Source organism: Lissotriton helveticus, chromosome 7 (assembly GCF_964261635.1).
Source record: "Lissotriton helveticus chromosome 7, aLisHel1.1, whole genome shotgun sequence".
Taxonomy (NCBI): domain Eukaryota; kingdom Metazoa; phylum Chordata; class Amphibia; order Caudata; family Salamandridae; genus Lissotriton; species Lissotriton helveticus.
The window spans coordinates 444793896-444818566 of NC_136068.1; the positions used below are offsets into that span (position 1 = coordinate 444793896).

The 24671-nt window shown below is 44.1% G+C and overlaps 1 protein-coding gene across 3 annotated transcripts in view; it reads left to right on the forward strand.

The window, feature by feature from the left end:
• Positions 1-807, forward strand: part of LOC144768581 (sulfotransferase 1 family member D1-like) — a 410920-nt gene extending 410113 nt beyond the window's left edge. For 2 of the 3 annotated variants that reach the window (XM_078652370.1, XM_078652371.1), the window contains exon 8: positions 118-371. In XM_078652370.1, coding sequence (XP_078508496.1) covers positions 118-230 — 113 coding nt within the window. In that variant the 3' untranslated portion in view covers positions 231-371. Of the gene's footprint in view, positions 1-117 lie in introns of all 3 variants that reach the window. The other variant, XM_078652369.1, reaches the window with a different exon arrangement.
• Positions 808-24671: the final 23864 nt, after the last annotated feature.

A 24671-nucleotide genomic window follows, 5' to 3' on the forward strand; every position in this document is an offset into this window, starting at 1 on the left:
CACGTTTAAGGTGTCATTAACTTTAGAAGTGTAGTTTGTGGATAGTAATGTTCTTACTCTTTTGTGGGTGTATGTTCTTGCCATTCTAGAAACACTGTTTTTTGTCTCTGTCTCTAGGCATCGTCGGAGACTGGAAGAACATTTTCACTGTTGCCCAGAATGAGAAATTTGATCAGGAGTTTAAGAGGCAAATGTCGGGGACAACCCTGTTCTTCCGCACCTATATTTGAGTGTGTTCTTCAGTGCTCCGTCCATATGAGTTATTACTCTCCTCTTCACTGTGCCGTTAATTGAGTCTTCGCCTGTATGGACCACCACTGTACGTTCTTTTACTGCTCATAAGCCAAGTGTTTTCCAATACGAAGTCATGGCTGAGGCGTTTCCCAATCCACTTGTTGCACTGTGTGTTAGTTGCGTCCTCTTTACTATAGACAGGGGCCAGAGTCATCTCTTTACACAGTATTTTCACTTCTCTCAATCAGTATTCATGTTTGGATGTTTCCATAAACATGCTTCTGGCTTGTTGTGGGTTTCCACTACTACTTTTGCTGACCCAGGAAATGTTGAAGTGTTGGCTCGCTCTCAATAGCGCCTTGACAACCACAGCTGTATGCCTGCCATAGCTCCTGACACCCACAGAATCATACCCACCACAGGATTTTGGTCCTCAAATGTCATACCAGCCAGAATCCCATTCCCTTTTACTGATAGAGTGTCATTGTATTAAATGTGTAGGCTTCCTGTTTTTTGTGAATTCATTGTGAATTCTGGAGAGTTTTTTAATGTTAATAAAAATTGTAAAAATCAGTGGTTATCAGTGTTTATTCTTATTTCTTCATACATAATCATGTTGTTTTTTCAGTGCTTATAAAGAAAGGTGCTGTAAATTCCTTCCTTTCCGCATTCACTCATACTATCAGTTGTTCCTGCAGTCTTTCCTGCTCCTAACTCACTTCTTTCTACCCTTTCAAGTAACTTTTCATGATTCCTCTCAACTCCCTGCCTATTTTCCCAGTACTAAAATACCTCTTTCTAGCAGTCCAGACCCACCCCATGTCAAGGATGTGCATGTATGGGTATAGTTCCCAGGCCAGAAAAGGTCAAGAAAAGGGATTCCAGAAAGAATGGAATGCCCAAGAGGAAGAGGATCAAGAGGACTAGGCGTACAAACACCTGAACAAGGAGGACTAGGAGCAAAAGGATGGAGCCCAGCAGGCACCTGATCAGGAAGGAAACAACTATTGTGAGGACCAGGAATAGGAAGACGTACACAAGGCAGAGCAGAACCAGAGTGAGGAATGGTAGGAAAATAGGATATAGAGGATCAGAAGGAAAGGACCAGCAACAACAGCCAGAAGGGAAAGATCTAATAATACCAGGGCAAGGTGGTCTAGTGGAACCACAACTGTGGGGACTGGGACAATCAAGGCAAGGAGGTGCAGAATGATCAGGACCTGGCATACCGGGACAAGGGAGATCGGGATCAGGATGACATCGGTAACGGAAGCATCAAGCCAGGTTGCTGGGACCAGGATATCCAAGGAGGATCAGGACTAAGAGGATAAGTCAGCACAGTGTTCTTGGGGGACCAATGCCTAAAATATCATGACAGGATGGAGCAGGACCAGGAGAACTAGAAATATCAATAGCAAGTGGACAAGGACCATTAGGACCAGGGATGAGAGAGAGGATGATTAGGTAAACTAGAAGGGTCATGATAGGTGGGACCAGGAACAGGGTAGGAGGATTGGAAAGACAAGAATCAAGGGGACCAGGGCCAGAAGTACTAAGCTGAGGAGGGGGACAAGGGGTAGCAGGATCGGGGTTATGAGGATCAGGAGGACCAGGAAAACCATAGTCATAAGGACCAAGAGGCCCAGATCAGAACCAAGATGACCAGGCCCAAGTTGGAACCGATAAGGAGAACTAGGAAAGGTGCATGTAGTACTGGGCCTGTCAACTGGACAGGGACTAGGGTGATCAGGATGACCCAAACCAGGAAGAATGCTAGTAGCAGACAAAGGAGGTTAGGACAAGGAGGAGCAGGTGGAACAAGATCTCAAACACCAGCAGGCAGGGTAGATCGGATTGACAGGACCAGGGCAAAGGGGGGCAGGTGGATCAGGAAGGACAAATAAAAGGAAGAGCCAGAAACGAGTAGAGGCAAGAAGACTCAGGTGATAAAGGAGCACCAGTTTCAGCAAACCAGTAAAAATAGATGGGGGAGATAGGGCTAAGGAGACTGAGAAGAGGAGGATTTGAAACAGGATCACGAGGGGTACAAAGACCAGAAGATCCAAGTGGACGAAGAGGAGAAGGAAAAAACTGGACAGAGGAAGAGATCTGTGTCATTGTAGGCTATATCTATTGGGATATCCCTTTTATAAATGTGTTTTAGTCATGCTTCTTATAGTGTTACATTTACAGTCACCCTCTTTGTAAGCCCTCTTAAAGTGCTGATGGTAAGTATGGACTGACAAATTGCAATCCCCAAAGTGGATAAAAACTCGAGCTAGCATACTCTGAGCAACAACATATGCTGTCTTATGTAGACCCACCAGTCTAAGGGTGAATTGGGGCAGTGGGTCTGAAACGTAGGAGAGGGATCTAAAAATCGATGGGTGAAAAGGAATGTGGCTGTTAAAGGATATCAGCTAAGGTTTAAGAAAATCGGAGGGCTCAAATCAGCAAAAATGATGAATGGCTTGCTTACAAACAGAGTCAAAGGGCTGTGGCAATAAGCAAAGGGAATTTCAGGATCAGAAGAGTCTGGAAACCATAAGAGGGACTCTGGGAAGATGCAGTTAGATGGTCTCGAAATGCCTCCAGAGGAACTCTAAATAACAAAGGGGTCTCATTTCCAGCTGTATTAGCACTGATATCCGAGGTAAGCTGTGGTTGAAATACAATCAGCAATCTAAAAAGCTATAAGGGCAATTTAAAGGATGGTGGAGGTGAATATGCAGCAGAAATATTTGCAAGACTTGTGTCAACAATGGTGGATTAGTCTGAGAAAAACTTGGATGTCATAGGAGTTTGAAGATGGATGGTGAGGTTGTAAGGCTCAAGAAAGGGTTGGAATGGCTATAAGGCCATCAGAGAATATACATATGTGGGCTACAGGCTGCCAGGTGGGTTTCTAGGGCCAATAGAAAACATCAGACAGCCAAAATAGGTATCCTGAAGACAATAGTCTAACTATGAAAGCCACATGAGTATCATATGATCTTCAATCAGATACAGACAGGTTCAGTGGTCAGTGAGGGTGCCAAAGGAGTGAACAGACTCTTGAGGGGTAGAAAGGCTGTGGCCATGAGAGACAGTAGGAAGAGAAGGTTGATGCAAGCGAACACTTGAAGGCTGGCAGGGCAATGTGAAGGCTGACAGTGTGCTTGAGGGAGGTATGTATGTGAAGATCAGCAAACAGGATCAAGGGCTAGTCAAGTGGCTCTGAGGGCCAGCTAAAAATGGCCAAAAAAGATTGTTTTGGAGATTTAGCTGAGGGGCTCAGAAGGTCAGAAGAGGCCGCACTAAAATATAATGGTGGGGATAGTGGTCTGAGTACTGGTATAGAGGCCTTGAGGGTTGACAAAAAGGTGCTTGAAAGTTTGGATGCCAGCGGAAAGGACGTAGAATGGGTTGGATGAGCTCTTATATCAACAGAAGTATGATTAGCATTCACAAAGAGTACCGTTGAAGTTTTTGGGGCAGAGTTAAACTGAGTACTTGCAGCGAGATGCGACAATCTATGTGGACTAGCAGAGGAGTGTACCATCTAGCAGAGAGAATTGAACAGGTCAAATAAGCTTTCAGTACTGGAAAAGTAGTTTTTGGATGTCAGGAAAATGTTAAACCCTGAGTCGGGAAGTATATTAATAATAGAGCCAAGAAACATTGCCATTAAATGGTCAGTATTGTCAGAAAATTGTTCCCCTAAAGAAGTGGAAAAGCTCCTAAATATACATACTGCAGTTATGGAGCCATTAACTTGGGAGGTAAGACAAGAACAAGTGAACCCTACTCACACCGAACCAGGGTATAAACTTATTATCAAAAAACAACGGTTCATGTGGACACTTAATGAAGTAATATCAATTTATATGGGCACACTGGCAATGCAATGGGATTTAGTGATACTGGAAAGAGAAGGAAGCGAATACACCTCAGGTTTGTATTTAAATCACAATCATTTATATGGTCATTGAAACAAAATGATCATACATAGGAATACATTTGAACATATAGTTCTGAGTGGGTGGCGTCCCAGTGAAAAAACTGAACCTAGAAAATTAGTGACATAAATGTGACATATATACAAGGTTCCCAATGCTACAAATAAACGACCATTAACAGATATATATATATATATATATATATATACAGTGAACATCGCTTGATACAGTGATCAGTGCTAGTATACAATGGTTTGTTTATGCAAATTGTCATCGGCGTTTCGACCCTGTGTGCTGTGTAGGGTCTCTTCAGGACCAATGATTCTAGGGACACCTATGGGAAGATGAGGGATAATATCAGTTTGTGGCTCAATGCGGCAATTGTCATTGTATTGCGAGAACTACGATTTGTAGCCCAGTGGTGTGGAGGGTGAGGCACCCTGGAAGAGTAAGGAAAAGGTACTCACAATGGCCCCAGCCGGGAGCTGCACATGTGAGATAATACCACAGGTGGTTAGCATTCAAATACTGGGGGTTGGAGGCATGACATGGTACTGCGATTTAGGAATTGACCAAAAACGTACCCCAAGTGTGAGGTGAGTGTTGAGCAGGCAAATTGTGTGAATGCACACAATTATACAGTCCTCTTTTGCGGGGATGGCACAGTTTAGTTTTCAGTTTATCAGTTTATTTTATTATGATTTGCAATTCCGAGGAATTCCACACAAAAACAAAAAAAAAACATTTCATACAAGTCATTGTGCAAACAATAAAGAATTACAACATCAATATTGTAAAAACATCCATTTAAAAATAGGAAATCTCTTTTCTTGGTTATCTTGTCACTTCAATATTCGGCATAATTCAAGTGTGGTACACTTACGGACAATAATCATCAATTTCCAGTAAGAACACCGTATTGGCTATCACCCTGGGTTAACACATTAACTGAGGTTTCGAAGGCACACAGTCGGAATAATATACGATTATCATCCAATATACACATATCAATAAAACCAAAACAATTAAAAAACCATCATATAGGGAGATCATGGAATAGTATTAGCAGCAAATGATTTTTATAAAGTGCTTAATAAAAGTGCTAATGCAATCAGTAAAGTGCATAATGCATTAAATACCATCTTCCAGGACATCTATTAACAATAACTGAATAGCAGCAGTGTACCTAAAGTGATGCACGAGGTAAATAGCAAGTCATACAAAATTGCTAGTACTCAATACAATTTTATGAAAGAGTAAAAACTGCAGCGGATGGTTTTTATAAAGTGCTTGAGAAAGTGCTAGTGCATGAGATATTCTCCATATATACCAAGCAGCGATGGAACTCAAAAGCTGCACATGGGCAATCGATTATCAAGAAAGAGGAAGAAAGTGCCGATGCTCTGTACAATTTTTAAAGGATGTTTTCCAACCACCCCTAACAACAGTATAGATTGACAAACAGGGAAATATTAACTACTTAAGGCAACTATCATGTGATACGCGGGTAAAGAGTAGTCTTTACAATTATTTTGCTGCTATACATGTAGGTTCTCATAATACTATTAACGCCGAAGGGACAACTTAACCCATTATTTTTAAAAGACATTTAAAAATTCTTTAAAAAAACGAAATTTTTTAAAACATATCAATTTGGATGGAGGGAACAGAAGAAAATTTCGGGCCTGTTCTGCTGTGAAGCTGTTATACTGTAAAAACCCATGCCTTAAGTATTTGCGTCGTATTGAGTAGAGTGCTGGGCACACAATGAAAACATGATTTAGGTCTTGTATACCACTAGCACATAAGTGACATTGTCTTTCATGTTTGGGAATGCCCTCCCAGGATCCTGTTACAATTCTCAAAGGGAGTAAATTCATTCTTATTAGCAAAATCACTCTACGTACACCGTAATTCATGTTCCATAGAACGTACGGCTGAGGATTTTTAACAATTGAGCTCCCCGAAATACAATCCATCCTACCATTCGAGTGGCATAATTTCAGATCTCTTTCACGTGAAATCACATATATAGTTTTTTTAATTATATGCTTTAATGCTGTTCTATTTAAAACTGCTGCCCCTTCGAACTCTAAACCGAAGATACTTAAAGCCTTTAAATAATTCCTAAAAATTGCACTTTTCCGCATCATGTTTACAAAAATTTCCTTGTGCAACGCTAACCTTAATAAGTTGTCATGACCATTTATCAGAGCATTACACCACCTCAAGCAAGCAGCCATTGATAACACATATGTTGACAGAAGGCCAAATTCGAGCCTAAGTGCCGCGATTGGCGCAGCATGACTCAAATTGCATATTTGGCGCCAGATCTTTCCTTCCACTTTCTCAAACTTTGCCCACTCACTCTCATCTATTGTTTCGCTTGCATAATTCAGAGTTGGTGGAATCTTTATTTTATAAACTGCAATAGCATGCGAAAAATGTCTTTTCCCGCATTGCAAGTACAAGCGATTAATTGCGGAGGCTTGTGCGATAGCTTTACTTTTGCAGTGATCCAAATGTCTCTTAACTGAGCACCTGTTTGTGAAAAATTTTCCTAAGTAAGGGTAAAATTTACTAGTTCCATTTTTTCATCTCCCAAGAACCATTTCAAATTTGTTCTAACCTTGCAGCCATTGTAACGTATAATCATCACTTTACTCTTTGAAATATATATTTTTTTAAATATTCCTCAGTGTACCTAACTAATTCCGTCAGTCTTCTCTGTAACCCAATTGGAGTTAAGTCCATTATTATAGCGTTGTCTGCATACAGCAAACAACTTATTTTCAAGTTACCCACTTGAGGAGGATCCCCTTTGCTCTCCCCTATCCGACTCGGTAGGTCATTTATGTAGATTGAGAAGAGCAAAGGGGCCAGAAGGCACCCCTGCTTCAGCCCATTGTGAGTGGATATTTTCTTTGAGAGGCCTTGAGTACCCCCTAACAAGACTTGGGTCCATGTCGAAGAGTGGAGAGCAATTATTAATCGCAAAAGGTTCCCTGGGATCCCCATAGTAACCAATTTCCTCCACAGCGTCCCCCGATCTACCCTGTCGAACGCTGTGGAGAAATCAATAAATGCTGTATACAACGGTATCCTCCAACCCACAGGGTATTTATCAATCAGAGTTTGCAGAACAGAGATGTTATCTAAAGTACCACTGTTCTTACGAAACCCTGATTGTTCTAGGGGGATTAAATTATTTCCGAATACCCACTCTTGCAAGTGGCCAAGGATACTTTTTGCAAACAGTTTCCCCGTAGCGTCTAGAAGGGAGATTTGCCTAAAACTTGCCGGGGAGTTTTTTGGGCCCTTCTTATATAACGGGACTATTATACTTCCCTTCCAAGAGTAAGGGATGTCCCCGGTGTTATAACAATGGATAAACAAAGGATGTAATAATTTTGCCCAATCACCACAGTCCTGTTTTATTATGGCTACCGGGACATCATCCGGCCCCATTGCCCCTTAGTATCTTGCCCCCTTAATGAATCCTTCAATTTCCCCCCCCTGATGGAGCTTCCACATCACCTGCAAATGCTGAGGTATTAATAACCCCCTCAAAATCTTCACCTAGTTGGTTGGGGGCATACAATTGGGATATGTACATAAACCATTCGGTTTCAGGAATCAGCATGGGTTGTGATTTTTCTCTTCCGTCACAATATTTCACTACCAAAGCCCAGTACTTTCTCGTATCCCCCGATAGAGCCACTTCCCGAAGGGTAATCCATTTTTCATCCTCGACGGCCCTACGATCAGCTCCTATTTTCCTTTTCCAAACCCGTTTTAATTTGTAAATCTCTTTTTGCCTTAGTGAACTAAAATCTCTAAATTGGGATCTAATCAGCCCATTTATCTCCTTATTAAGTTTTTTAATTTCGCAGGAGATTGTTACTGTGGGAGCACCTCTTATACTTTGCTTCTTTCTGCCCAATTTTCTAATAGCAGTCAAAACTCTTTCATATCTCTCAACTGGGCTCTCCCGATTTATATTAAAAGCGATATTCTTAAATACCCACTGAAAGTTCGGAAGTGACTTATGTGACCAACATGTACGACCATTGTTTCGAGAATAAGTTACATTTTCGTTCCTTTGGTTCCAGAGTTCAGGTTTCTCTAAATTTTTAACTAAATTTACCACCAGAATATTATGATCACTCATCTTTGTAGGGAGCACTTTAAACTGTGGACATGCCCCAAACAATTGATAAGATACTGCCATATAATCAAGTAGGGAGTGGCCATATGTCCCATGAAAGGTGAGGGCTGCTGGTGAGTCCTCTGCGAATCTGCCGTTTAGTAATACAAGGTCAAGATTCCTAAGATTTTGCAAAAGAGAAAGGCCACGTTTGTCCGATTTCAAATTGGCCGGGAGTACTGCCTCTGGAATAGACCAAACCTCCTCCAGGTCCAGATTGGAGAAGGACGAGACAGTGCTGTTACTTATCTTTGCGTTAAAATCCCCTACCATCATTATGCATGCTCTTTCTTCATCATTACATAAGCTTTGTACAAAAGTGCAAATGGAGTCTACATGAGCCCCCTCGCGGCCATCGTACGCAAACACAACCTCAGCATAATCTCCTACGCCGACGACACCCAGCTGATCCTCTCCCTGACCAACGACCCCACCGCCGCCAGAGCCAACCTGCACGAAGGGATGAAAGAGGTAGCCGAGTGGATGACGACCAGCCGCCTGAAACTGAACTCGGACAAGACGGAGGTCCTCATCCTGGGCCCCTCACCCTCCGCCTGGGACGACTCCTGGTGGCCTCCCGCCCTGGGCACCGCACCCAAACCGACAGACCATGCACGCAACCTGGGCTTCATCCTGGACTCCTCCCTCTCCATGACCAGGCAAGTCAACAACGTCTCCTCGGCGTGCTTCAACATCCTACGCATGCTACGGAAGATCTTCTGGTGGATCCCCACCGAGACCAGGAAGTTCGTCACCCAGGCCCTTGTCACCAGCCGACTGGACTACGGCAACGCCCTCTACGCCGGTACCACCGCCAAGCTCCAGAAGAGACTCCAGCGGATCCAGAACGCCTCAGCCAGACTCATCCTCGACATCCCACGAACCAATCACATCTCCGGACATCTGAGAGACCTTCACTGGCTCCCCGTCAACAAAAGAATCACCTTCCGCCTCCTCACCCACGCACACAAAGCCCTACACGACCAAGGCCCGAGCTACCTCAACAGCCGAGTCAACTTCTACGCTCCCAAACGCCACCTCCGATCAGCCAACCACGCCCTCGCCGCCGTCCCCCGCATCCGAAGAGCGACTACAGGAGGAAGGTCCTTCTCCTACCTGGCTGCCAAGACCTGGAACTCCCTGCCGACCGACCTGCGCCTGACCCAAGACCACCTCTCCTTCAGGAAGAAGCTGAAGACCTGGCTGTTCGAGCAGTAGCGGCACCCCCCCCCCCCCCCCCCAGCGCCTTGAGACCCTACGTATGTAGCGCGCTTTACAAGTGTCATTGATTGATTGATTGAACCAGTGGGTTAGATGCCTTCCCTGGGGGTATATACACATTTACCAAGAACACAGACGTTGCGTGTTCCAAATTATCTTTTCCTACTTTTAACTTTGCGCACATACAGCAATTTGAAGGGTGTATATATATGACGGGGTCCCATGCTATCTCGCAACTAAGCAAGATGGCTAAACCTCCACTTGCGTGTCCCTTTATAGATTTTTTTGCTACACAACAGTACACATAATATTTCTCTAACTGAAACTCTTCCTTTGCCCACGTCTCCTGAAGACAAATTATCTTGGGGGCTAGGTCTACTAAGGAATTAAGCTTGTGATTCGCTTTACCTAGCCCCGCTATATTCCACGACACAATATTTCCCAATTGGCTACCCCCGCTCTGGAGGTTTAATGTTGGTTGTTTTTGCCCCATTCAAAGCACTTGCGATCCAGCTCCATTTTAACACCTCATCTCCTCCATCTATTCTAAGGGCCTCTTGAGCCTCGGGAACTACAAGCTTAATTTCTCTTATGCCTAATTTCATTCCTATTGTTATTTCCATATCCTCAAATTTTGTATTTGTACGTTCACCCTCAAACCCAGTGGAACCCTTCCCTTGCCAATGATAAGGTGTTTCTAGACTTTGGGCGGCGCACCATGAGCAACTTCACTAATAAAAACATCTATTCCTCTCTTCCTAAAGCCATCAACATTTGCCAAGATAAGAGATGACACTACCCCCGAAGTAAAAGTGTCTTTTGTTACATGTGGATTATTCCTCCAATCTAAGTGTACCAGTTCAATTTCTTTGCTGGTAATTAACTTTAGATCATCTATTTCGGATATGATTCTAAGGAGGGCACTTCTGTTCAATGTCAATGACTCTGCATCGAAGAGAGGAGTAAAAAGTAAAGACTTATTCACTTGTCCAACGCCTGTACCAGAATACCTAGTTATATTAATATCTTGCAGGCTTCGAGAAGGATCATCATTTAGAATCCCCCCATTATTATTAATAACAGTCATAGTCATTCTCCGACTATCTCCCCCACTGCTATTTAGATCAGGTTTCAATGATGACAAAACAGGACCAGTTGATGCATGTGCAACATCTCGTGGTTCTACATTGGGGGAAATTAGGGAGGTTTTTATTTTGGCCACTTTAACTCCTGTGCTACAATGCCTGTTATGGTCCCTACTCATCCTGGCTACTTCCTCCCCATCTTTATTCAAAGAGGAGTTCAAAGTAAGAATTGAACCGTTCGGCTGAGGAGCAAGTACCTGCACATGATTTAGACTCTCAAACAATTTAGGTTGCACCTCAGGCATTAAGTTATTTTCATCAGCGGGAGATATGTAAGTGTTTTCCTTTTCATTTGTGGATTGGAACCGCAGTTTTCTCTGCTTACGTTTCATCTTCTTTTTCCTCCCACGGCTATTTTTAGCAAATCCCTTACTCACTGAAGAATCCTTCCCCACAACTGCAGTCTCCAGGATGTTAATTAATTAATTCGGTTGTTGAAGTATAGAATTTTTTGATTTAATCTTATTGAAAATTGGGAAAACCCGCACTGAGTCTATTACAGGGGACACTGTTATAATTACCTTTTCCCCTGAAGTGGGGACCGTTCCTGACTCATTAAGGTTAACTTGAGACGGGCTTAAAATTACGTTTCTTATAGGCGACGAACTTTCAAAGCCTTCCAACAATCCTTTTGGATCCCCTACCCCGGAGGCAATACCGAGATTATGCATTGCATTGAGCGTTTGACATGCTTTACTGGATGCTGGGGAAGAACTTTTTGCACACACTGGGGCTTGTCTGAGATGTTTAAGATCTAAAACCCCTCCTAAAATAGGCGTGAGGACTTCGAGAATATGATCAGAGTTAGAGGTACTTTTCTCCAGCAGAGATAAAATTTGAGAGAGGATTTTTTCCAATTTAAAAAACATGTTCATAAACCCCACTACCCCTGCATTCTCATTTACGCTCGACGAATATAGTGAGTTCCCTGCCCTTTTATCACAAGACACTGGTGACTCTTCACCCGATAAATCATGTAAGTCAGAAGCCAAAGATACATTAGTAGGAGTGCTACTGTACATAATTGGCATGTGAGTTTGAACTCCTACTCCTACTCGAGGTAAGTATACTTCTTTATCTGGAAAAAACTCCTTATCCAACCCTAGAGTACCAGATTTTTCTAGCTGCTTCATCAGTTCAGCATTCTTTTCTAATTGGATGGCAATGTCCGGTAAAGTAAAGTCCTCTGTTTTCGCCTGCCCATAGGAGAAACTGTGTTCTATCTGCCGATCTGTCTTAAGAGAAAAATCACTAACTTTTTTTAATGAACAGTCCGGCGTAACCCTCCGAGACTCTCTTACGTTGTCTTTTGCATGTTCATAAAGGGTTATCAGGTCTGCTAGAGGAGAAGGGGGAGTGACTTCCTTTTTTTCACTGTCCTTGACCAGAGGAGAGCCTGCTACCTGGACCCTGGATTGGACAATTTCCATCTCCATTTCCGAGTTGTTATCCTCCCCTGCCACTTGCTGCAAATCCGGTCTTCCTTCTTTTAATGGGGGAACTGCATTGCATACACCCCCACTGGACTGGAGTATAGTTACAACAGGGTAGAGCGACTCTGGTTGTATAGAATGACACTTCACTCTGTTCTCGGCTGTTACTTCGGAGACCATTGCTTCCTCGACTGAATTCCCCTTTTTTTCTTCTTCTCCATTTTTTAGAACTGTACTGCTCTTAGAGCTTCTTCCCCCCTTAGAAAACATTGACTTTACTGAAGGATAAGCCTTCAAAAGTGAAAGATGGTCCCCGTTTCTCCACCGACGAATAGTTTTCTGTGGTTTTAAGGGACTCAAGAAGCTCTTATCCATCTGAATGTTAACTCCCAGAGTTTCTGCAGATTTTACTTTTGACTGTGAACGCAGTCGCCTGACCGACATTACCATTGCCTAAGACGATTAAGATCTTAGACACCACTTAGTCTTGGTGCTCCTCCAGTTGTTGATGAGAGAAAGTTGGGAGATGATGACAAAAAAGAGAGGAAGACAACAGTGTAAAAGACTCAGCCGTGGATGAGATGGAGGAATGGACTCCTCATGTACCACTCACGTGCCACCTTGCCCGAGGCCTGGGCGATTCAGCGGTGACCCAACCAGAGGCAACCAGAGCCACGCGCTGACCCCCGTCTGGCTGCTAGGGCTATAGTGGGCGTAGCAGTATAGGGAATTTGAATGAGTATGCTCACTGTGGGACGTGGTTCTCCCGTAACACCTTTTCCTCTCTCAGTGTGGAATCGCTGACTCAGACTCCGTCACTAGGAACGCTTTTGAAGGTCTTTTGGGGGGTTTTAGGAGGAAGGGGTATGGCCTGTAGCCCCTTACTCTTCTCAGGATGACCCCCCCTGAGACTCTGTGTCTCTCGTGCGATGGAACTCCGCTTTCCCTTATTGCTCCGCGGCTCTCTACCCTTCTGCCTAAGGGTACTGCAGGACCAGCAGCTCCAGAACTCTCCCTGCCGCCTACGATCGCCTGCGGCTATAGCCCTTGATGCTAATGGACTCGCATTCGCCTCCGCCGTGAGGTACCGGTTATACCCTGGTCGGTGTTGCTTCAGCTCTGTACAGCTCTGTGCACCACAGCCGATTGTTTACTCCTTCGCCTCTATGTCTTTCCGCCTTTCCACCTGCTAAATCAACCCCTTGACCCCCCCACACCGCGCTGCCTTTGGAATGCGCGGGGGGTGGGGGGAGGGACGGAGTGGCAAAAGGAACGGTAACGGTAACAGAAGAAGCCAAGCATAGCGGAGCAAAGGAGAAAGCGGGATTGTGTGCTTTTCAGGCTGCGGGCCACCACGGGTTACTTAGTTTATTTGGAGGAGCGGGGGGAAGCAGGGGGAAGCAGGGGGGAAGCAGGGGAAACCGGGGAGCCACACCAACCTGCTCGACCCTGTCCTGGACGCCTCCACTCGGCCCCTTGACCTTCCCACGCCAACTCTCGCTTCCCCGCTCGATTCCTCAGCTCCTCGCTTTCACGCCCGCCCGTTCGGCAGCGTCACTCCACCGCAGCTCTGCAGCTCCGCTCAGCAGCTCAGCTGCTCGACTCGCTCCCTCAGAACACCTGACTGCAATCCTTGAATTCTCTGACTGACTTTCAGTTCGCAATCGGCAGTTACACCGTGTAAAACAAACTAGAAGTTACTGTGGAAGAACAGCAGTTTGTAGGATACGCCTTGCTTTGGCGTATGAAGGTGTCGTATCTCACCCGAAAGAATAAAACAAACATTCAAGGCGGGAGAAAACCACTGGCAAACTCTAGCCGTCAACATCTGCCCGCGAAAAAACGGGGATGGCACGGATAATGCGCTGTCCAGGCGAGTCTGCAGAGAGGGGGGAGCATGTGCATTGGTCATAGTGATTAGTGCCAATATCGGCCCAGCCCCAGCCCTTTCATCATACAACACAACACTCCACAAATAACCGACACAACACAAGTTTGATGGCGAAAAGTTGTTGCAGTTTTATTAGCATATACATTATGCTCATGTTGGCCCCTGTGCCGACGAAACTTGAAATACGACTTGTGATTCTGGTTGCTCCAGATTTGCACCAGCTCCCCTGAAAAGGAGCCCCCACTCTGACCCTCCTGGTCCGAGTGAGAAGCAATCTTCCAGTTCCGCGCGGATTGCTTTTGCCAAGTGTTGTTTGCTCCAATCTTGAAGCCGACAGCACCGACGGCGAGAGCCTACGTGAGACAGATCGTGACCTGCTCCTGGACGTCGCAGATGCCCCAGAGCCCACGTGACAGCGAAGGGAAGCTCCTCGACAACCACCTGATTGCGCCCGACATTGCCTGGTTCCGTCCTGGTTCCACCCTGGTCACTGCTGAGTGACCCAGACTCTGTCCCCTCTGCTTTCAGGTACTTTTCGACTTCGATCCACCCTTGGATCCCACCGGACACTTCTCCTTCACAGCGCCTGCAGCCTCTTCAGCTCCAAGCACCAAGAACCAGCGTGACGAAACCCGACACTACTTCGACCCTGTGCACCCGCTTCCTGTGGGTGAGGTAACATTGCAACGCCGGTGTTCCCACACTGGTACACACCTCTAGGGTCTGTGTCTTAAGTTTTGTCTTTCTAGGTTCAACGGAAGTGTCCTAAAACTCCCTTTGTGTAACTTTTACGCACCATTAACTAACATTGGTGCATGCGTGCGCTTTCAGCGCTGCACCCGAATCCCGCGGGCTTTTCCCGACTTCAACATTGCTTGTCCCGACTGCTCCCAGCGATTCCCTAGGCCCTAGGCCTAACCACTGCTCGATTGGTATCTCTTATACCACTTGTTTAGTATATGGTCTGAGTGGCCCCTCGCCCTCATCCATAATTGTGCAACTTTGTATGTTATACTGTGCTTTTGATTTAACGCTTGTGCCCCTTTATTCATAAAGAGTACTGGGGATTATTTTGAGTAATAAATACATATATTTTTATAATATATACTTGTGTGGTGTCCTTTCATTTGATATTACAGGATTGTGATTGGTAAAACAGCTCGCTTAACACGACCTCTTGAGTTAAGCCTTTAAGGCTGCTTAGTCAATGCTACCATTAAGATAGCTTGTCTACAAGGTTGACTTACAACCAGACACCATAAGGGGTTATTTGGACTGATACAAGGTGGTTCCAGAATTGGAAACATCATATATCAGGCCAACTTCTCACATACCCCGTGTGTTCAGCCCGCAGATGGTGTGGCACCAGCCCAGATAACTTGGAGTTCTGTTAGGATATAGACCTCTCTACCCTTGGAGTTCTGTTAGGATATAGACCTCTCTACCCAATTGTGTGCGAATATCAGTACTTATACATGCCGTATTTGTGTTTTTTACCCAGCTCAAGGTGAAATTGTTGGTATTGGAATACTGGGCACAGTACTTTCGGAATGTGCAAATAGTTGAGATCTAATGAGCTTAGTTCGTCAGGGTAGTGACAAATCCTTGCCGCTCCTCTGCCGAATTGAGCCCTTGGGCTATTGAGTTAGTACATTCTATTCAACGACACTCTAGTCATTGGAGAATTTGTGTGAGATCTCCTCCTCTTTCTGGAGCGGAGACTCTGTCTATGACTTGCCACCTTATGTCATCTGCTGTGTGGTTTTTTTCAGTGAAGTGGGTGACTAACGGGGCGTTGGCTACAGAGTGTCTGATGCGGCTACGGTGTTGGCTTATCCTAACTTTTATCGGTTGGATTGTCTGTCCAATATATGGCAGTTGACACTGGCAGATTATGCAATATACTACATTTCTTGTGTTGAAATTAGCAAAGATTTCTAGCATGTATTTGATGTTCTTGTGTTTGAATGTTTTGGTATTGTAAGTAAAGGCACAAACCACACAATTGCCACACTTGAAGTGGCCCTTGACCTCCGGCAGGCCCCAAGTGGTCATCAATGTTCTGGTAGTCTGTGGCGTACTCTCTGTAGATGACCTGACAAGATTATCTTTTACATTCTTGCCCCACTTAAATGCAAACATAGGTACATCAATGGATGAGTCTATGCTCTTTATTATGTGCCAATTTTTGTTATTAGTTTCCTTACCTGATTGGTATGTGAACCAAATGTGGTCACACAAATGAGTCTGTCCACCTTAGTTTTTTCTTTAGTGACCAGTAGCACCTCCCTGGGACAGAACCAGACGCGTTTGAGTGACCTTTTAACTAGTCTGTTCAGGTACCCTCTAGTTACCAGTTTACATTTTTGAATCTCTGCCTCTTTCATATAGTCCGCCTTTTTCGTGCAATTTCTGTGCAAGCGCAAAAACTGCCCAAATGGAAGACCGTCTTTCAATGCACAGGGATCGTGACTCTTATAGGAAAGCCGTGTATTTCTTTCTGTTGGTTTCCTGTGGAGAGATGTCTATAGTGCCCCATTCTTGTGTTGTATATTGAGGTACAGGAAGGCTATACTTGATTTGTCAATGGTGGAGGTGGAAGTGAAGTGTTTTTGGATATTGTTATCCACATAGGGATTATGCCATGTATTATGTGAATATATATGCACCCATGTGAGTGCTGCTATTTTTATTTTTATTTGAAGTGTTTAATCATACATGAAAAATGGTGCAAAAGGATCAGAGCTCCTTCTCTCAATTTGTGAGAAGGGCAATGTTTCAAAAAATTGTAAAATACCCCTCACACACTGAAACCAGATTCATTGTCATGCTTCATCATTGGGGTCTTCACGCCCCTCTATGGGACGGGGCGTGCTACGACTTACGTAGACGCAGGAGCACTTTATTCAGTGATTGGTATGTGTAGTGCATGGGATCGTGAAAAGAAAATGTGAGATGGTTAAAAATTCTCTGGCTAGTGGAACGAAAATACTTTATTGTCTTCCCTGGCTGAGAATAGTAAAAATGGGGAAGTGTAGGTGGTGTACTATAATGAGCCACCTCCTACAAGGTCGACAGAACCAACGAGCCACGAGAAGTTACTTCCTTTTGGTGATCGCGCTCCTTCCAGCATTATCTACTTGAAGGCGCCCTGCACCGCTCGTGTGAGCTCATGGAGCAAAAACGATCAAATTCTAAAGTTCTTAAGATATACAAGTGGTATATTTTTCTACTTCCATAACAGGGGACAAAAGACAGTGTTTGTGACTATGTACATTTATTCTATCACCCATTGAGGTGTTACAGGGATCGTTTTTTTGGTCCTGAGGAAGAAAGTCAAGGGGATGGCTTTTGAAACATGTCAACCTTGTAGGAGGTGACTCATTATAGTACACCACCTAAACCTCCCAATTTTTACTATTCTACAATTTTTTGAAACATTACCCTTCTCACAAATTGAGAGAAGGAGCTCTGATCCTTTTGCACCATTTTTCACATATGACTAAACACTTCAAATAAAAATAAAAATAGCAGCACACGTATGGGTGCATATATATTCACATAATACATGGTAGAATCCCTATGTTGGAAAGCAGTATCAAGAGGAGGATGATTCTACCTTTTTCCTCTTCACTCCCTCCTTTGATTTTTTTGGTTTTTGGATATTGTTCAGATATGTACCAAGGTCATCAAAGTCAGACTTACTCCCTGACCAAATGAGGAAGAGGTTGTTGATGTAACGCTTCCAACATTTAAAGTTGGAGCGGTACAGGTTTGTTGCACTCAGAGTAAACCTTTTTTCTACATGGTCCATGTAGATGTTTGCTAGATTCGGCACAAAAATAGCTCCCTTGCTGGTACCAGAGCACTGTTGATAATAAATAGCATTTGACACAAAGTAATTAGATCTGAGGGTGATCTTAAGTAGGGAAATGATGAATGTGGTGGGAACCAATGTAGGTCTAGGTCTGGTGTTTAGTAGGTCCTCTATTACCTGAATACCCTCATTCTGTGGTATGTTGGTATATAGAGACGTAATGTCAAGTGTGGCTAGCCAATCAGTTTCAGTGTTGTATGGCTTATTTTCTATCAAATTAATCATAAACGTAGAGTTCCTTACGAATGTTTCCTGTTCTGGGACAAAATCTTTGATAAAGTGGTTTATGTATTTCCCAATAGGTTCTGGAACAGACTCAAACCCTGAAAGTATTGGGCGTCCAGGTGGATTTGTGTTGCTCTTATGAATCTTGGGGATGGTATACAGAACTGGGGTTCTCGGGCTCTCTATGTTAAGGAAATCAAATTCTTTTCTACTTAGAGAGCCTTCTTCTTTCCCTTCTGTAGTTAATTCCAGAATCCTATATCTGATGTCTGATAAAGGGTTTATGTCTAGTTTCTTATAGTGTTGGACTTTTCCTATTAGTTTCTTGATCTCTGTGTCATAGTCACTTCGCTCTTGGATAACAATCCCACCCCCCCTTTGTCTGCCGGTTTTAGTATGATAGATTTGTTATTCTTAAGACCATCCAAGGCTTTCCTTTCATCCAAGCTGATGTTGTGTGGTATGTATTGACTACTGGCTTTCAGGTTATCTATGCCTGTAAGGCTAATTTTTTCAAAAGTTAGAAGTTCTGGCAGCATCATGGCGTTGGTGGGGTAAAACGTGGATGGTGGTCTCAATTCTGTGACCTAGTCTGATGGTAATTCATTACTGTCCATAAAGAACAGTTTCAGACGTATATAACACATGTTGTGAGAGATTGAAGATGGGAATTGTGTCTGTACTGGTGTGCACCTGACCTAGTATGGCCCCCACTGGTAGTGTTTGTTCCGCGTCTGTCTTTCTCTTGAATATTGATGCCATGTTTTGGCCTTTCTCTTGCCGCCCGATGTAAAAAAGGCTGACCAGGGTGATTATCGGAATGGCTTGGTCCTAGTTGGGCCTCTGAGTCGTCTGAACCCCCTGATGACTCTGAAAATGTAATCGGCTGATTACTCCTAAATCTGCTTCACGTGTTTTGTCTGTTTTGGATGCCTATGGTGTTATAGTAATCTTCTCTAATATAGGGATAGGCCTTTTCTTTTGAGAAGTTTTTAATGTCTTTCCTAACTTTGTCTGCCTTTTTTTTCAACTCAAAGGATTTGAACTCATCTATTGATTTATTAGGTTTGTCCAAGAGTACTTTCGCCTCTGCAACCCATCACCTCCTAACAGTTCTTTTTCCAATTCCTCAATTTCCTTGAGTTCGGCCTTTGCGTGTTCAATAGCTGTCTCCACACCCAGCACCAACCAGTGGCGCGAACAGGTTGTGGAGATATGGCTGAAGCCCCCTTTGAACTTGGGATCTTCTCTGAATATACTCAGAACGTTTCTGACCTGTAACCCTTGGGGAATAATACCTGCCTCAAATACTCAGTTAGCATCTGAGCATGAAGTTTGGTCCTGACAGGCTTTTTCTTTGCTTTCTCTAATTTTTCCAGTAGTTGCTGGCATGGGCTTACAACAGTACTGGGATGATTAGGAAAAAAATGATGGGCCACTGATTATTTTTGCGATATACTCATCGGTGTTTAGGGGTGTTTCTCTCTCTGACATAATAACCCAGGGAACTACAGTTGCACCCTATGTTAAGATAGGGTAAATTGGAAATCCTGTTTACAAGATTAATCCCTTGCGGTGCAGCCACCGCTCTACTAGTAAGACAAGAACAAGGGAACCCTACTCACACCAAACCAGGAGATAAACTTATTATCAAAAAACAACGGTTCATGTGGACAATTAATGAAGTAATATCAATTTATATGGGCACAATGGCAATGCAATGGGTAATAATGATATTGGAAAGAGAAGGCAGCGAATGCACCTCAGGTTTGTATTTAAATCACAATGATTTATATGGTCATTGAAACAAAATGATCATACATAGTAATACATTTGAACATATAGTTCTGAGTGGGTGGTGTCCCAGTGAAAAAACGGAACCTAGAAAATGAGTGACCTAAATGTGACATATATACAAGGTTCTCAATGCTACAAATAAACGACCATTAACAGATATATATATATATATATACAGTGAACATCGCTTGATACAGTGAACAGTGCTAGTATACAATGGTTTGTTGATGCAAATTGCCGTCGGCCTTTCGACCCTTTGTGCAGTGTAGGGTCTCTCCAGGACCTATGATTCTAGGGACACCTATGGGAAGATGAGGGATAAATATCAGTATGTGGCTCAATGCGGCAATTGTCATTGTATTGCGAGAACTACGATTTGTAGCCCAGTGGTGTGGCGGGTGAGGCACCCTGGAAAAGTAAGGAAAAGGTACTCACAATGGCCCCAGCCGGGAGCTGCACATGTGAGATAATAACACAGGTGGTTAGCATTCAAATACTGGGGGTTGGAGGCATGACATGGTACTGCGATTTAGGAATTGACCAAAAACGTACCCCAAGTGTGAGGTGAGTGTTGAGCAGGCAAATTGTGTGAATGTGCACAATTATACAGTCCTCTTTTGCGGGGATGGCATGGATAATGCGCTGTCCAGGCGAGTCTGCAGAGAGAGGGGAGCATGTGCATTGGTCATAGTGATATGGACGCTGTGGTAGGGTTGACATAATATTAAAAAAATGTATGCAGCTAATGCGCTCACTCTGTTCTGGTTCTAAGGGCATACATGGAAGCAGGCTTACTCCTTCTGTCGTCAATCACGACGAAGTCTTAATTGTTTTTTGTAGAGAGTGAGTGTATTCTCACTGGGGTGTCTGAAAGCAATGTGTTTGTAATTGAGCGCTCGGGGAAAGCGGGATTAATCACCGCGCTGACAGCATCCGCCCGCAGGGCGGGTGCACGCTTACCTCTTGTTTAGAATGAACCAGTTGCAGCCGGTAGCAATGTATCCATATAGCAGAGTGTGTCCGTCTGCTAAGGTAAGATCACAAGGGGCCAATGCATGCACAGGATAAGGGCCTAACTTCCCGCCAATTGTCTGTGTTCAGACCCGGCTAGGGAGTGTAATCAATAGATGTGGTCTGTATTTCTGTTATCGTGAATTGAGATAGAAAACAGACCGCAGAATAGCACGTGTGTTTAACCCTTCGTGGGTCAGTCAGACATGTGTTGTGTATAGATTTTAGAAAGGGATGGAGGCATTTGTGGGGGCTGTTTAATGAGCACATGCTTACAAGCAATGTTAACTATTTGGAAAGACAGTGAAATCGCAAGGTGGTTATATAGTCTATGTGCCAATGCATTGTCCTGTACATAATCCATTATGGTTCTTGTTCCTATTGCCTGGAGTGTTCATTTATTTAACAATAACAGGGTTACATAACTAGCCCTGACATATTGCCTGGTACTTGACGTCAGGACAGTTTTTTACACGTTTTGTACATTTTGTGAATGCGCAGCTTCCCTTATCCCATGTTAAATAGTCCGCTCGAGATACATGACTTTTACAAGTATAAGTGTTGGTAATCTCACATATATAGCGTGTGCACTTCTATCAATATATTAAGTTACTTCATCCTCTGTTAGTTTATTGTTTATGATATGACGACACGCTCATAATGTTTTTTTCTTCCTTTTTTTCTTTTTTTTCCGATTACTGCTCGATTAGATATGCATCGTGGAAATTAGTATACTTTATCACATGTCAAGCCAAAGTTAGGTTTTGTACATTTTCCATTATCCGGAGTGATGTCTGCTTGATTATGACTTCTAGAATGGCATATTTAATCACTTGTCACACAGTCCCACTAATGCAAATGTGTTGGCAGCATCAACACATGTATTGCTACAGTTATTTATTTATTATTTATTTAATGCGATTTTATATAGCGCGAACATTACCCGAAGGTGTCAGAGCGATTTACATAAGAACCAGTTGCGATACATAAGGACTTGAGATTACATGAGTTACATAAAAGATACAAACAGAAAAACATTGCAAATGTACAAGTTGTAGAGTCACACAAGGAAGAGATACACACAGAAAAAACTGCAAACATACAAGTTGTAAGTCACTCAAGGAAGAGATACAAATGGATATACTCTAAGAGTCACATAGGAATGGTAGAGAGTACAGGTCTAGTACATATACTAGTGGTTAGAGTTATTTCTATATAGATATATCTACAAATAGTAGATTTTCTCAGGTCAAGACCCAAAAATCCAGGAGAGCAGTGTTCCATTAAGTGGGGTCGGAGGGGGGACGTAGTCACAGCACCAAGGGAGGGTGGGAGGGATACAAGAGAATGGAGAAAAGGCAAATCAGAGGATCATCAAGGGGGAAACGAGGGAAAGGGGTTAAAGGATGAGGGAATGGACACGATGGCGGGTCAGGGTCCAGAGAAAAGCGGCCGAGAACAGCAGCAAAATGGCGGGTAGGACAAAAGTAAAGAAGTCCATGGGAGTGACCCAATGAGTACGAATCAAAGTGCCAGAGGAAGTCCGGGGGGGTACACAGTCCAAAAATCGAAGACAGGAAGGGAGAGGAGGCGTGCAGGCTCATGTCCCCTGGAGCAACGTCGAGGACAGTCAGCCGGTCGTGGCTCCCGCGCCCCACACCTGGGAAAAGTTCACTGGGGTCTCCAAAGTTGATGAAGAGGCGGGGCAAAATCCAGGAAGATAGCTTGCATGGGGGGGGGGGGGGCAGCGGGGCGACGGTGAAACTGGCAGGCAGCCGGTTGGGGCAAAGCTGAGCCAAGGCTGGCGCCACTCTCAACAACGGCGATTCGGTCCGAGGCAGAAGCAGTGAACAGCAGTGGCAGCAGGACGTGGAATGTCCTTCTCCAATGTCCAACTGGGTAGGGGACTGTCACGGGAGAACCCATGCCCGACTCCCCAATAGCCGAACCAGGCGGCTCCATCAGGAGTCCAGGTTCTCTTCGGTCCCCTCTCTCATTGCCCACACACCTGGGGAGTCCCGAGTCGCAGTATGGAACCTGGGGTCTGTGGAGTGTCTATCCTCCCACGAGATCCTCGGCGCTCCCAGAATCAGCAGCCCGCTACACCAGCTACGGCAAGTGGAATGTCGCTGCAGCATCAGCTCCGCTCCCCGATCTCCTCACAGGAAGCTGAGGATCCTCGCCATTCATGGGGCGGTGGGCGCCATCTTGGTGAGCGCTGGGGTCCGTCCGTATTTGCAACTCTTCCGATTGCAGGGACAATTCAGCAACTGTTGCAAAAACGCCCAGTTTTTGCCCTGTGTGTTCAGCCCGCAGATGGTGTGGCACCAGCCCAGATAACTTGGAGTTCTGTTAGGATATAGACCTCTCTACCCTTGGAGTTCTGTTAGGATATAGACCTCTCTACCCACTTGTGTGCGAATATCAGTACTTATACATGCCGTATTTGTGTTTTTTACCCAGCTCAAGGTGAAATTGTTGGTATTGGAATACTGGGCACAGTACTTTCGGAATGTGTAAATAGTTGAGATCTAATGAGCTTAGTTGCTCAGGGTAGTGACAAATCCTCGCCGCTCCTCTGCCGAATTGAGCCCTTGGGCTATTGAGTTAGTACATTCTATTCAACGACACTCTAGTCATTGGAGAATTTGTGTGAGATCTCCTCCTCTTTCTGGAGCGGAGGCTCTGTCTATGACTTGCCACCTTATGTCATCTGCTGTGTGTTTTTTTTCAGTGAAGTGGGTGACTAACGGGGCGTTGGCTACAGAGTGTCTGATGCGGCTGCGGTGTTGGCTTATCCTCACTTTTATCGGTTGGATTGTCTGTCCAATAAATGGCAGTTGACACTGGCAGATTATGCAATATACTACATTTCTTGTGTTGAAATTAGCAAAGATTTCTAGCATGTATTTGATGTTCTTGTGTTTGAATGTTTTGGTATTGTAAGTAAAGGCACAAACCACACAATTGCCACACTTGAAGTGGCCCTTGACCTCCGGCAGGCCCCAAGTGGTCATCAATGTTCTGGTAGTCTGTGGCGTACTCTCTGTAGATAGCCTGACAAGATGATCTTTTACATTCTTGCCCCACTTAAATGCAAACATAGGTACATCAATGGATGAGTCTATGCTCTTTATTATGTGCCAATTGTTGTTATTAGTTTCATTACCTGATTGGTATGTGTACCAAATGTGGTCACACAAATAAGTCTGTCCACCTTAGTTTTTTCTTTAGTGACCAGTAGCACCTCCCTGGGACAGAACCAGGCGCGTTTGAGTGACCTTTTAACTAGTCTGTTCAGGTACCCTCTAGTTACCAGTTTAAATTTTTGAATCTCTGCCTCTTTCAGATAGTCCACCTTTTTCGTGCAATTTCTGTGCAAGCGCAAAAACTGCCCAAATGGAAGACCGTCTTTCAATGCACAGGGATCGTGACTCTTATAGGAAAGCCGTGTATTTCTTTCTGTAGGTTTCCTGTGGAGAGATGTCTATAGTGCCCCATTCTTGTGCTGTATATTGAGGTACAGGAAGGCTATACTTGATTTGTCAATGGTGGAGGTGGAAGTGAAGTGTTTTTGGATATTGTTATCCACATAGGGATTATGCCATGTATTATGTGAATATATATGCACCCATGTGAGTGCTGCTATTTTTATTTGAAATGTTTAATCATACATGAAAAATGGTGCAAAA